This window comes from Oncorhynchus gorbuscha, unplaced genomic scaffold (genome assembly GCF_021184085.1).
Source record: "Oncorhynchus gorbuscha isolate QuinsamMale2020 ecotype Even-year unplaced genomic scaffold, OgorEven_v1.0 Un_scaffold_5:::fragment_6:::debris, whole genome shotgun sequence".
In the NCBI taxonomy this organism is placed as follows: Eukaryota; Metazoa; Chordata; class Actinopteri; order Salmoniformes; family Salmonidae; genus Oncorhynchus; species Oncorhynchus gorbuscha.
The window spans coordinates 1-14,945 of NW_025745329.1; the positions used below are offsets into that span (position 1 = coordinate 1).

General features: G+C 41.2%; 1 protein-coding gene across 6 annotated transcripts in view; it reads left to right on the forward strand.

Annotated features, from left to right (window-relative positions):
- Positions 1-1,488: 1,488 nt before the first annotated feature.
- Positions 1,489-14,945, forward strand: part of LOC124018388 (polycomb protein SCMH1) — a gene marked incomplete at its 5' end in the record, with an annotated part of 36,435 nt that continues 22,978 nt past the window's right edge. For 3 of the 6 annotated variants that reach the window (XM_046333681.1, XM_046333682.1, XM_046333684.1), the window contains 3 exon segments: positions 1,489-1,723; positions 2,379-2,467; positions 12,338-12,611. In XM_046333681.1, the coding sequence (XP_046189637.1) occupies positions 1,489-1,723; positions 2,379-2,467; positions 12,338-12,611 (598 nt within the window). 6 annotated transcript variants of the gene reach the window in all.

Below are 14,945 nucleotides of genomic sequence, written 5' to 3' on the forward strand. Positions count from 1 at the left end.
AGTTTAAATGTATTTGGCTAAGGTGTATGTAAACTTCCGACTTCAACTTTATCTGTGTGTGTGTGTGTGTGTGTGTGTGTGTGTGTGTGTGTGTGTGTGTGTACCATTCAAAAGTTTGACATCACTTAGAAATGTCTCTGTTTTTGAAAGAACAGCTAATTTTTTTTGTCCATTAAAATAACATCAAATTGATCCGGAATACAGGGTAGACATTGTTAATGTTGTAAATGACTATTGTAGCTGGGAACGCCTAAATTTATTTTTTATGGAATTGTACGCCGATGTCGATGAGACCCATTATCAACAACCATCACTTCTGTGCTCCAATGGCACGTTGTGTTAGCTATTCCATGTTTATAATTTTAAAAGGCTAATTCTTAATCATTAGAAAACCCTTTTGCAATTATGTTAGCACAGCTGAAAACTTTTTCTGATTAAAGAAGCAATACAACTGGCTTTCTTTACACTAGTTGTTTATCTGGAGCATTAGCATTTGTGGGTTCGATTTCAGGCTCAAAATGGCCAGAAACAAAGGCTTTCTTCTGAAACTTGTCAGTTTATTCTTGTTCTGAGAAATGAAGGCTATTCCAATGAGAGAAATTGCCAAAAAACGGAAGATCTCATACTGGCAAACTGGCTCTAACTAGAATATAAATTGGAGTGGGAGGCCCTGGTGCACAACTGAGCAAGAGGACAAGTACATTAGTGTCTAGTTTGAAAAACAGACGCCTCACAAGTCCTCAACTGGCAGCTTCATTAAATAGCACCTGCAAAACAACAGTCTGAACGTCAACAGTGAAGAGGCGACTCCGGGATGCTGGCCTTCTAGGCAGCTCCTCTTACTGATAATGGGCCTATGTAGATATTCCATAAGAATTCTGCTGTTTCCAGTTACAATAGTAATTTACAACATTAACATTGTCTACACTGTATTTCTGATCATGTTGATGTTATTTTAATGGACAAAAAAATGTGCTTTTCTTTCAAAAACAAGGACATTTCTAAACCCTAAACTTTTGAACCGTAGTGTATATAATAGAAATCGTTAGCTATTTCATGTGAAAATGTTATGGGATGCATTTGCTCCATTGGTTTTGTTTGTAGGCCTTTTTGATAGGCCTATATTATGCCCTAATAGCCTGCTTGGCCACTGACTGAAACTATAATTAAAGCGGGTACAGCCAGTGTTCACAGTAAACGTGTGCAAGTTGCACAGAATGCTCACAACATTCAAATTTCCACTCACAAGACCTGAAATTTGCTAAGTGGCGGGATTTTTTTTAGGGAACCATTAGGCTAAGAAGAAATTCCCTCTTGGGTCGAGGGGTGACACTGATTTCAAGTTGCGTGCAGGGCTACCTCGTCACCACAGAGTGAGTTCAACTCACCTTCGATACATAGTCTTGCTTGATGCTGTGTTCCTATCTTAGCATGTTGAATCTGTCCAGCATCATTGCATGCCTCTCTGACCTTCCCCTACCTCTACAGGGCGCAACACCTCCAGTGAATGAGTTCAAGGCGGGCATGAAGCTGGAGGCGCAGGACCCTCGGAATACAACGTCCACCTGCATTGCTACGGTGGTGGGCCTGACTGGATCGCGGCTGCGCCTGCGCCTCGATGGCTCTGATAACAAGAACGACTTCTGGCGCCTGGTGGACTCGTCAGAGATCCAGCCTATCGGCAACTGCGAGAAGAACGCAGGCATGCTGCAGCCGCCATTGGGTGAGGAGGAGAGAGAAACACATTTTCACACACTCCGATACTACATACCCATTATGGATATGATGTGCCCTATTCTTTTTTAAATGGTTTGCGATCACACAGTGATTACTTACCTTCCTCAGTTAGATTTACACCAGACTGATGTATACTGCGGTCTATTAATTAGTGCACACTGTAGCAAAACGTGCAACGGAAAATATTTTTGTATTGAAAACGAGAATTTATTATTGGACAAATGAATGTAAGTCCCTCACTGTTATCGGCCCATTTGCGTCAATTTGTTTTCTTGGCTGTATTCTAGGCTGTATTTGGTTTCCAGGCTGTATCACAACCGGCCGTGATTGGGAGTCCCATAGGGCGGCGCACAATTGGCCCAGCGTTGTCCGGGTTTGGCTGTTGTAGGCCGTCAATGTAAATAATAATTTGTTCTTAACTGACTTGCCTAGTTAAATAAAGGTTAAAAAAAATAATAATAATAATACAAGTACATACACCTGTGTGTAATAGTGTGAATTTGGTGCATTTCTCTAAATGTCCACTAGGTGTCAGCTAATATCAAAATATGTCTATGGCCCCATCCCATGCACATTAATGATGGGTCTCGTCTACTGTGTATGGGTGAGTTCTTTTGAAAGCGTCTGTACTTCTCCCACAGGCTTCCGTCTGAACGCATCCTCCTGGCCGATGTTCCTTCTAAAAACACTCAACGGAGCCGAAATGGCCCCAGCACGCATCTTTCACAAGGTACCTGTCACAAAGCAGCACACGCTCTCGTCATACACCTGTTTATAAAGCATACCTGTACACATATACACACTCCCTTTCCCAGCATATACACCTATGTAGCTACATTTTCCATTGATGGCCATTTGTATTTATTATGGTTGCAGAAAAACTGATTAAAGTTAACGGTAGAACTAACATCACTGGCTTATGGAAGCACTGCTCTAAGCGAGGGGTATATTAAATATTTATATTTATGCTCCCTTTTATTGATCCTAATGATATAGGCCTAGATGTGAACAGCCGAGGTGATAGAGCAACGACACTGGAATAAAAATCCAAATGTGTATGGAGGGTTGGTTTTACAGGTTTACTCGTTCTGGATTCTCAGTGCTGCATGTATTCTTGGCTATCATGCTATGGCTGTGTCAGAGTCAATTGTAAGTTGTGTATTAATTTATGAGTAGTTTGATGCCTAAGATACGTTTTTATTTAGTGGCCGTTAGAAAATGTTTCTTTTTCCTTTTTTTTGTCTGAATAAAACATGATATAATGAGGACCACATGAAATATGTCTTGCATGTAATGGACATAAATAACTGGTTTTACGATATATATAGTGGCAATGAAAAGTATGTGAACCCTTTGGAATTACTTGGTTTTCTGCATAAATTTGACATACAATTTGATCTGATCTTCATCTAAATCACAACAATAGACACACAGTGTGCTTAAACTAATAACACAAATGATTGTATTTCTCTTGTCTATATTGAATACATAATTTAAACATTCACAGTATAGGTTGGGGAAAGTATGTGAGAGATTTTGGTTAGAGTTGCCCTGCCCCATAAAAACACTCACAAAATTTGAGTTTGTTATTCACAAGAAGCATTGCCTGATGTGAACCATGCCTCAAACAAAATTAATCTCAGAAGACCTAAGATTAAGAATTGTTGCCTTGCATAAAGCTGGAAAGGGTTTCAAAAGTATCTCTAAAAGTCAGTCCACAGTAAGACAAGTTGTCTATAAATGGAGAAATTTCAGCACTGTTGCTACTCACCCTACGAGTGGCTGTCCTGCAAAGATGACTAAGAGCACAGTGCAGAATGCTCATTGAGGTTAAGAGGAATCCTAGAGTGTCAGCTGAAGACTTACAGAAATTCTGGAAGATTCTATCATCTCTGTTGACGAGTCTAGAATGCGTAAAACACTAAACAAGAATAAAGAATCCACTGCTGTCCAAAAAAAACATTGCTGCACATCTGAAGTTCGCAAAAGAGCGCCTGGATGTTCCACAGCGCTACTGGCAAAATATTTTGTGGACAGATGAAACTAAAGTTGTGTTGTTTGGAAGAAACACAACACTGTGTGGAGAAAGGGCACAGCACACCAACATCAAAACCTCATCCCAACTTTAAACTATGGTGGAGGGAGCATCATGGTTTGGGGCTGCCTCAGGGCCTTGACAGCTTGCTATCATCGACAGAAAAATGTATTCCCAAGTTTTATCAAGACATTTTGCAGGAGAATGTAAGGCTATCTGTCCGCCAATTGAAGCTCAACAGAAGTTTGGTGATGCTACAGCACAACAACCCAAAAGACAGAAGTAAATCGGCAACAGAATGGCTTGAACAGAAGAAAATACGCCTTCTGGAGTGGCCCAGTCAGTCCTGAACTCAACCCGATTTGAGATGCTGTGGCATGACCTCAGGAGAGCGGTTCACACCAGATATCCCAAGAATATTGCTGAATTGAAACAGTTTTGTAAAGAGGAATGGTCCAAAATTCCTCCTGACTGTTGTGCAGGTCTGATCCGCAACTACAGAAAACATTTGGTTGAGGTTATTGCTGCCAAAGGATGGTCAACCTTTTATTAAATCCAAGCGTTCAAATACTTTTCCATCCTGCACTGTGAATGTTTGCACGGTGTGTTCAATAAAGACATGAACAGTTATATTTGTGTTATTAGTTTACGCAGACTGTGTTTGTCTATTTCTGTGACTTAGATGAAGATCAGATCAAATTTTATGACCAATTTATGCAGAAATCCAGGCAATTCTAAAAAGTTCACATACAATTGTATCCAGTGAATTAAGCAGGCTGGGCTGACATGCTTATAGCCTTTGCTAGGACTTTCTAAATTTGAGCATGCATTTATAAGATTGTGCGGTTATTATTTCTATTAATATGATCTATTATTGTTACCATTTTCTTTTACTGTTTTCCCGTGTGTTATTTAGTTAGTTCTCTTAAAAAGCACCCTCATAGATATTTATATTATCATGGGACTGCCCTCATTTCCCTCTGGCCAAAGGCAATTGGTGGCCAAGTGTTTGCCTTAGGGCACGTCATGAGTCAGGGAGATGGTCTGATGGTCTTAGTGACAGATCTAGATATGGGGGAAGGTTTTATTGGGTGGAATATTAGGACAATTTGGGGTTTACAAAGATGCAGCTACAGTATGCTTAACAGTGCAAATTATTATGGTACAGCTACAGTGGGGCAAAAAAGTATTTAGTCAGCCACCAATTGTGCAAGTTCTCCCACTTAAAAAGATAAGAGGCCTGTAATTTATCATAGTTACGTACACCGTTCTTGTGATCATTTTGACCCCATGGGGTGAGATCTTGCGTGGAGTCCCAGATCGAGGGAGATTATCAGTGGTCTTGTAATGTCTTCCATTTCCTAATAATTGCTCCCACAGTTCTTCAAACCAAGCTGCTTACCTATTGCAGATTCCAGCCTGGTGCAGGTCTACAATTCTGTTTCTGGTGTCCTTTGACAGCTCTTTGGTCTTGGCCATCGTGGAGTTTGGAGTGTGACTGTTTGAGGTTGGTTGGACAGGTGTCTTTTATACTGATAACAAGTTCAAACAGGTGCCATTAATACAGGTAACGAGTGGAGGGCAGAGGAGCCTCTTAGTCAGCCACCAATTGTGCTGTGAGAGGTCTGTGAGAGCCAGAAATCTTGCTTGTTTGTAGGTGACCAAATATTTCCACCATAATTTGCAAATAAATTCATTAAAAATCTTACAATGTGATTTTCTGGAAGAAAAAAAATCTCATTTTGTCTGTCATAGTTGAAGTGTACCTATGATGAAAAGTACAGGCCTCATCTTTTTAAGTGGGAGAACTTGCAAAAATGGTGGCTGACCAAATACTTTTTTCCCCCACTGTATATTGACACATAATCATCATGGTGCTTTATAAATGGTAAGTTTGCAAACATTAGTTGTGATAAGTATAATTGTATCATTATGGTAAGTGGGGAAATAAGTATAGCCAGTTATAATTGTAATGGCTTAGCTGATTTTTTATTTTTTTTAATACGTTCTTATAAGGCTAAAAAAGAAATAATAAAATATCTATTGTTTACAGGAAACTCATCCTGCAAATATAGATGAGGTTGGGTGGAAAAAGGACTGGGCGGGAGAAATATATTTTTGTCACGGGCAAAGAAACTCAAAAGGTGTGATTATACTAATTAATACACATTTTGATCCAATTGTGTAAACTGTGCTAACAGATCTGCATAGAAGATGGTCATTATTATTTAAAATATGCTATTGGACCAAAAACAGATCTGGCTAATTCATCTATATGGGCCAAATAATGATGATCCACATTTCTTTGAAAATGTATATAATAATCTATTGAGATCACAAGCAACGAATGAATCTATTATTATGGTGGGAGATTATAATACGGTTTTAAGTACCTCAATGGATCGTAAAGGAAATCGCATGACAAACTATCCCCCTCAAGCACTTAAGGAGATCACGAAGATCATGGATGCACTAGGTCAGACCTAGTGAAATATACATGGAGGAGGCTTCCTGCTGGCATCAAAGTTTTTAAAAAGTGTTAAAAGGAGACCGAATGCAATCGGACCACCATCTAATTGGTCTCCTTATAACTCTTACAGAATTTCCGCGTGGACGGGGATATTGGACATTTTGTCAAGCCCTATTGGATCACAATTTGTTCTTAGAGAAGACAAAGGAATTCATACATTTTTTGCACCTCATAGGTACAGCAGTTGCCTTATTGTATGGGACACTTTTAAATGTACTTTTAGAGGCCATTCAATACAATACTCATCATTAAAACAAAAGCAGTTTAGGTCAAAGGGAAATGGAGGAAGTAACAGCGCAGGTAGAAGGTAATGGAAACTGTAACTATAGAGGCACAAAATAGGTTAGAGGAAAAACAAAAAGAAATGAAGGTACTTATTCAAGAACGATCAAGTGTAATGTATTACAAAAATGTATAGCGAATTGGATGGAAAATTGTGAAACCTTTACACAATTTTTCTTGAATCTTCAACAGAGAAATGCTACCAAAAATAATTTACAGAAACTCGTTACAAATGGAGTCATCCATGATTCACCAAATGATATTTTGAAAGCGGAAGCAAATATTTTAAGCAAATGTTTTCTTTTCTGTCTCCTCCATTTCCACTGAATGACGTTAACTGTAAGGATTTCTATAATAATAATACAAATTATGTAAAATTTACACATTTTACAGAAAGACCTGTGTGAAGGCGAAGTTACAGAAGAGGAACTTTCTGAGGCAATAAAATATTTTCAGTCAGGAAAAACACCAGGGCTGGATGGTATTCCAGTAGAGGTACAGTTGAAGTCGGAAGTTTACATACACCTTAGCCAAATACATCTAAACTCAGGTTTTCACAATTCCTGATATTTGACATTCCTGATATGAAATGTCAGAATAATAGTAGAGTGAATGGTTTATTTCAGCTTTTATTTCTTTCATCACATTCTCAGTGGGTCAGAGGTTTACATACTACTCAATTAGTATTTGGTAGCATTGCCTTTAAATTGTTTAACTTGGGTCAAACGTTTCGGGAGCCTTTCCCATGCTTCCCACAATAAGTTGGGTGAATTTTGGCCCATTCCTCCTGCCAGAGCTGGTGTAACTGAGTCAGATTTGTAAGCCTCCTTGCTTGAACCCGCTTTTTCAGTTCTGCCCACAAATGTTCTATAGGATTGAGGTCAGTGCTTTGTGATGGCCACTCCAATACCTTGACTTGGTTGTCCTTAAGCCATTTTGCCACAACTTTGGAAATATGCTTGTGGTCATTGTTCATTTGGAAGACCCATTTGCGACCAAGCTTAACTTCCTGACTGATGTCTTGAGATGTTGCTTCCATATATCCACATAATTTTCTATTCTCACGATGCCATCTATTTTGTGAAGTGCACCAGTCCCTCCTGCAGCAAAGCACCCCGACAACATGATGCTGCCACCCCTGTGCTTCACAGTTGGGATGGTGTTTTTCGGCTTGCAAGCCTCCTCCTTTTTCCTCCAAACATAACAATGGTCATTATGGCCAAAAAGTTACATTTTTGTTTCATCGGACCAGAGGAAATTTCTCCAAAAAGTACAATCTTTGTCCCCATGTGCCGTAGTCTGGCTTTTTTATGGTGGTTTTGGGGCAGTGGCTTTCTTCCTTGCTGAGCGGCTTTTCAGGTTATGTCGATATAGGACTTTTTTTCCGTTTTACTGTGGATATAGATACTTTTGTACCTGTTTCCTCCAGCATCTTTACAAGGTCCTTTGCTGTTATTCTGGGATTGATTTGCAGTTTTCGCACCAAAGTACGTTCATCTCTCCTTCCTGAGCGGTACATATATGGGGCGGCAGCGTAGCCTAGTGGTTAGAGCGTTGGACTAGTAACCGGAAGGTTGCGAGTTCAAACCCCTGAGCTGACAAGGTACAAATCTGTTGTTCTGCCCAGTGGGCAGTTAACCCACTGTTCCCAGGCCGTCATTGAAAATAAGAATATGTTCTTAACTGACTTGCCTGGTTAAATAAAGGTTAAAAAAAAATATATATATATATATATATATACTGTGTGGTCCCATGGTGTTTATACTTTTGTGTGGAGGTCTACAATTGTTTTTCTGAGGTCTTGACTGATTTCTTTTGATTTTCCCATGAAGTCAAGCAAAGAGGCACTGAGTTTGAAGGTAGGTCTTGAAATACATCAATAGGTACATCTCCAATTGACTCAAATGATGTCAATTAGCCAATCGGAAGTTTCTAAAGCCATGACATCATTTTCTGGAATTTTCCAAGCTGTTTAAAGGCACAGTCAACTTAGTGTACATTAACTTTTGACCCACTGGAATTGTGATACAGTGAATTATAAGTGAAATAATATGTCTGTAAACAGTTGTTGGGAAAATTACTTGTGTCTTGCACAAAGTAGATGTCCTAAGCGACTTGCCAAAACTATAGTTTCTTAACAATACATTTGTGGAGTGGTTGAAAAACTAGTTTCAATGACTCCAACCTAAGTGTATGTAAACTTCCGACTTCAACTGTGTATAAATATGGGGCATACAACAATCTCAGCTCTGTAGATTTTTCTGCGAAGAGACCGAATCAATAGATCATTTATTCTGGTATTGCCCCCATGTAGCTTGTTTCTGGTCACAGCAAAATATGTATGTAAAATGTATACTGTATGTAGCAGAAAAGCTGTAAAATATATATTTATATATAGTTATTTATTTATTTATTTCCCCCGAAGAGGGGGGTTGGTGGAGGGGTTAATGATATGCTGGGGTCCAGCAAAATTAAGGCAGTTATACGATATTAAAAGCATTACAATATATTCATAACAGAATTCACAACACACTGTGTTAGGCCCATACTCCACTACCACATATCTACCACACAAAATCCATGTGTATTTGTGTGTGTATAGTGTGTATGTTATCATGTGTGTATTGTATGCATGAGGCTATGTTTGTGTTGCTTCACAGTCCCTGCTGATCCATAAGGTGTATTTTTATATGTTTTTAAAATCTGATTCTACTGCTTGCGTCAGTTACCTGAAGTGGAATAGAGTTACATGTAGTCATGGCTCTATGTAGTACTATGCACCTCCCATACTCTGTTCTGGAGTTGGGGACTGTGAAGAGACCTCTGGGGGCATGTCTTGTGGGGTATGCATGAGTGTCTGAGCTGTGTGCTAGTTGTTTAAACAGACAGCTCGGTGCTTTCAACATGTCAATACCTCACATACATAAGTAGTGATGAAGTCAATCTCCTCTACTTTGAGCCAGGAGAGATATATATGGATATTATTAATGTTTGCTCTCTGTGTACATCCAAGGGCCAGCCGTGCTGCCAATTGCAATTTTCCTAAGTCCCTCTTTGTGGTACCTGGCCACATAACTGAACAGTAGTCCAGGTGTGACAAAACTAGGGCCTGTAAGACATGCCTTGTTGATAGTGCTGTTAAGAAGGTAGAGCAGTGCTTTATTTTGGAGAGACTTATCCTCAGCTAAACTATTGTTGTATCAATATGTTTTGACAATGACGGTACAATCCAGGTTTACTCCAAGCAGTTTAGGCTCTTCAACTTGCTCAATGTCCATATTATTTATTACAATATTTAGTTGAGGTTTAGTGTTTAGTGAATGATTTGTCCCAAGTATAATGCTTTTAGTTTTTTAAATATATAGGACTAACTTATTCCTTGCCACCCATTCTGAAACTAACTGCAGCTCTTTAAGTGTTGCAGTCATTTCAGTTGCTATAATAGCTGACGTGTATAGTGTTGAGTCATCCGCATACATACTGTCTTCACTCAAAGTGGCAGTGGCACTTTCAAAGTGGCAGTGGCATGACGTTAGTAAAGACTGAAAAAAGTTTGTAAGTCGCTCTGGATAAGAGTGTCTGCTAAATGACTTAAATGTAAATGTAATGTAAGGGGCCTAGACAGCTACCCTGGGGAATTCCTGATTCTACCTGGATTATGTTGGAGACGCTTCCATTAAAGAACACCCTCTGTGTTCTGTTAGAAAGGTAACTCATAATCCACAATTTAGCAGGGGGTGTATAACCATAACACATTAGTTTTTCCAGCAGCCGACTATTATCAATAATGTCACAAGCCACACTGAAGTGTAATAAAAGCCCCCACAATCTTTTTATCATATCAAATCAAATTTATTTATATAGCCCTTCGTACATCAGCTGATATCTCAAAGTGCTGTACAGAAACCCAGCCTAAAACCCCAAACAGCAAACAATGCAGGTGTAAAAGCACGGTGGCTAGGAAAAACTCCCTAGAAAGGCCAAAACCTAGGAAGAAACCTAGAGAGGAACCAGGCTATGTGGGGTGGCCAGTCCTCTTCTGGCTGTGCCGGGTAGAGATTATAACAGAACATGACCAAGATGTTCAAATGTTCATAAATGACCAGCATGGTCAAATAATAATAAGGCAGAACAGTTGAAACTGGAGCAGCAGCACAGTCAGGTGGACTGGGGACAGCAAGGAGCCATCATGTCAGGTAGTCCTGGGGCACGGTCCTAGGGCTCAGGTCCTCCGAGAGAGAGAAAGAAAGAGAGAATTAGAGAGAGCATATGTGGGGTGGCCAGTCCTCTTCTGGCTGTGCCGGGTGGAGATTATAACAGAACGTGGCCAAGATGTTCAAATGTTCATAAATGACCAGCATGGTTGAATAATAGTAAGGCAGAACAGTTGAAACTGGAGCAGCAGCATGGCCAGGTGGACTGGGGACAGCAAGGAGTCATCATGTCAGGTAGTCCTGGGGCATGGTCCTAGGGCTCAGGTCCTCCGAGAGAGAAAGAAAGAGAGAAGGAGAGAATTAGAGAACGCACACTTAGATTTACACAGGACACCGAATAGGACAGGAGAAGTACTCCAGATAAACAAACTGACCCTAGCCCCCCCGACACAAACTACTGCAGCATAAATACTGGAGGCTGAGACAGGAGGGGTCAGGAGACACTGTGGCCCCATCCGAGGACACCCCCGGACAGGGCCAAACAGGAAGGATATAACCCCACCCACTTTGCCAAAGCACAGCCCCCACACCACTAGAGGGAAATCTTCAACCACCAACTTACCATCCTGAGACAAGGCCGAGTATAGCCCACAAAGATCTCCGACACGGTACAACCCAAGGGGGGGGGGGGGGAGGAAACCCAGACAGGCCGACCACAACAGTGAATCAACCCACCCAGGTGACGCACCCCCCCAGGGACGGCACGAGAGAGCCCCAGCAAGCCAGTGACTCAGCCCCCGTAACAGGGTTAGAGGCAGAGAATCCCAGTGGAAAAAAGGGGAACCGGCCAGGCAGAGACAGCAAGGGCGGTTCGTTGCTCCAGAGCCTTTCCGTTCACCTTCCCACTCCTGGGCCAGACTACACTCAATTATATGACCCACTGAAGAGATGAGTCTTCAGTAAAGACTTAAAGGTTGAGACCGAGACCGAGTTTGCGTCTCTGACATGGGTAGGCAGACCGTTCCATAAAAATGGAGCTCTATAGGAGAAAGCCCTGCCTCCAGCAGCCCTGCCTCTCTCAGCTAATCGTTATTTGTATAAGAGCTGTGCTTGTTGAATGTCCTTCCCTATAAGCTGTAAAATTGCATTGTATCTGGTCAAACCTATTTTTTTCTGTAACTTTTCTAAGTGTTGGTAACAGGCTGATTGGTCAGCTATTTGAGCCAGTAAGGGGGCTTTACTTTTCTTAGGTAGCGGAATTACTTTTGCTTCCCTCCAGGCCTGAGGGCACACACTTTCTAGTAGACTTAAATTGAAGATATGGCAAATAGGAGTGGCAATATTGACCTCTATTATCATCAGTAATCCATCCAAGTTGTCAGATCTCGGTGGCTTGTCATTGTTGATAGACAACAATCATTTGTTTACCTCTTCCACACTCACCATTGGGATCACAACATCATAAGTGATCATATACATTTTCCAACTAAATGAAGCTTCCAAAATATTTCACATTTCATCTGGATAATTCCACATTTACCTGCTCCCTTGTCACTGACCTCTCCCGTCCCTGCCAACTCCCTTTCCCTCGTATCCCAGCAGGAGCCCCCAGCCCCAGAGCAGAACTCCTTCCAGGTGGGCACGAAGCTGGAGGCGGTGGACCGCAAGAACCCCCACTTCATCTGTCCGGCCACGGTGGGAGCGCTGCGTGGCGTCGAGGTGCTGGTTACCTTCGACGGCTGGCGGGGTGCCTTCGACTACTACTGCCGCTACGACTCCCGGGACATCTTCCCCGTGGGCTGGTGCTCTCTCACTGGGGACAACCTGCAGCCGCCAGGCACCAAAGGTCTGTGCGTGCCTGTGTGTATGTATGGTATGTGTGTTTGTTTGTTTGTGTCACCCTGTAGACTTGTCAGCTATTTATATTGTGGTCATTGATGTGGTCTAATACCTGTGATATTGACTTTAACATTATTGATTCATGTAACTGAAATAATTCAAATCTGAAGTTAAAGGCTCTGAAATGTCCTCTGAATGAGATGAGTGGTTTATTAGGTCAATAGAATGAATCTTTGAAATTCCTTCTCCTGTGTTGGAGGAAGACATAATGTGAGTGAATGAGTGAGGAAGAGCGAGAAAGAGAATGGGTCACCTTTTGTAAGAGTGTGTTTTATGAGACCTTGGCACAGGACTGTGAGGGGGGGGGGGGGGGGGGGATCAGGCAAAGCTATGTGTGTGTATGCCCCACTATGTGGGCCTCATGCTGGCACTGGAAGGGGCCAAGGCAAAGGGGGCATCCAGGATAACCAGAGACTTGAGAGAAAGTAGGAGGAAAACCGATAGGGAAAGGGTTCTGTCTGTGAAAGGCGTGCTGTTTCATTGTCTTGTCAACAGAGGGGAGGAGAGTGAAGGAGGCCAGGAAAGGAGAGTAGAGGAGTAAGAGGTAGATAACAGTAGAGGGTGAAAGAGAGGACAGCAGATTGAGGCAGGGTTTTACACTGCTGAAGGGTAAGTTGAAATGAAAATGGGCAATCTAAAATTTTGTTGGCCACAGTGACAAAAGTGTGCTGTTTTAAAGCTAATTTCCTGCAATTCTAAACATTTTGCCATGACTTATGCTATCTGAGGGACTCTAACATGTAATCGAACCCACAAATGCTGATGCTCCAGATACTGAACTAGTCTAAAGAAGGCCGGTTTTTATTTCTTCTTTAATCAGAACAACAGTTTTCATCTGTGCTAACAAAATTGCAAAAGGGTTTTCTAATGAGCCTTTTAAAATGATAGACTTGGATTAACTAACACAACGTGCCATTGGAACACAGGAGTGATGGTTGCTGATAATGGGCCTCTGTACGCCTAGGTAGATATTCCATAAAGAATCTGCTGTTTCCAGCTACAATAGTCATTTACAACATTAACAATGTCTACACTGTATTTCTGATCAATTTGATGTTATTTTAATGGACAAAAAATGTGCTTTTCTTTCATAACTTTTGAACGGTAGTGTACATTTGCTAACATTTCTAAAAGCTTGTTTTCGCTTAGTCATTATGGGGTACTGTGTGTAGATTTCTGCGAATTTTTATTTAATCCATTTTAGAATAAGGCCGTAACATAACAATGTGGAAAAAGTCAAGGGGTCTGAATACATTCTGAATGCACTGCAGTTTATATCTAGTTTCAGTTGTTTAATAAGTTTACACTGAAAACGTTTTTCAATCCCGAAAATTATATGAGCAATATAGAGTACCAGTCACAAGTTTGGACGCACCTACTCATTCAAGGGTTTTTCTTAATGTTTTACTATTTTCTACATTGTAGAATAATAGTGAAGACATCGACACTATGAAATAACACATATGGAGTAACCAAAAAAGTGTTAAACCACTCAAAATATGTTTTATATTTTAGATTCTTCAAAGTAGCCACCCTTTGCCTTGATGACATGCTTTTTCAACAGTCTTGAAGCAGTCCCCACATATGCTGAGCACTTCTTGGCTGCTTTTCCTTCACTCTGTGGTCCAACTCATCCCAAACCATCTCAATTTGGTTGAGGTCAGGTGATTATGGAGGTCAGGTGATTATGGAGGCCAGGTCATCTGATGCAGCACTCCATCACTCTTCTTCTTAGTAAAACAGCCCTTACACAGCCTGGAAGTCCTATTGTCCTGTTGAAAAACAAATCACGGTCCCACTAAGCACAAAACAGATGGTATGGCGTATTGCTGCAGAATGTTGTTGTAGCCATGCTGGTTAAGTGTGCCTTGAATTCTAAATAAATCACAGACAGTGTCACAGCACCATCACACCACCTCCTCAATGCTTCACGGTGGGAACTACAAATGCGGAGATCATCCGTTCACCACGGCGGTTGGAACCAAAAATCTCAAATTTGCTCGTGTTTTTTTGGCCCAAGCAAGTCTCTTCTTATTATTGGTGTCCTTTAGTAGTGTTTTTTTGCAGCAGCAGCAGTTCGACCATGAAGGCCTGATTCACGCCGTCTCGTCTGAACAGATGTTGAGATGTCTGTTACTTGAACTCTGTGATACATTTATTTGGGCTGCAATTTCTGAGGCTGGTAACTCTAATGAACTTATCCCCTGCCATCTGAGGAGAAGAAAAATAAAGTATGTTGAGGGGTGTCTGGCTGCACTGAGCTCCTTCACAATGTTGAGTCCATGGCAGGTGTGGCGATAGTGAGCTC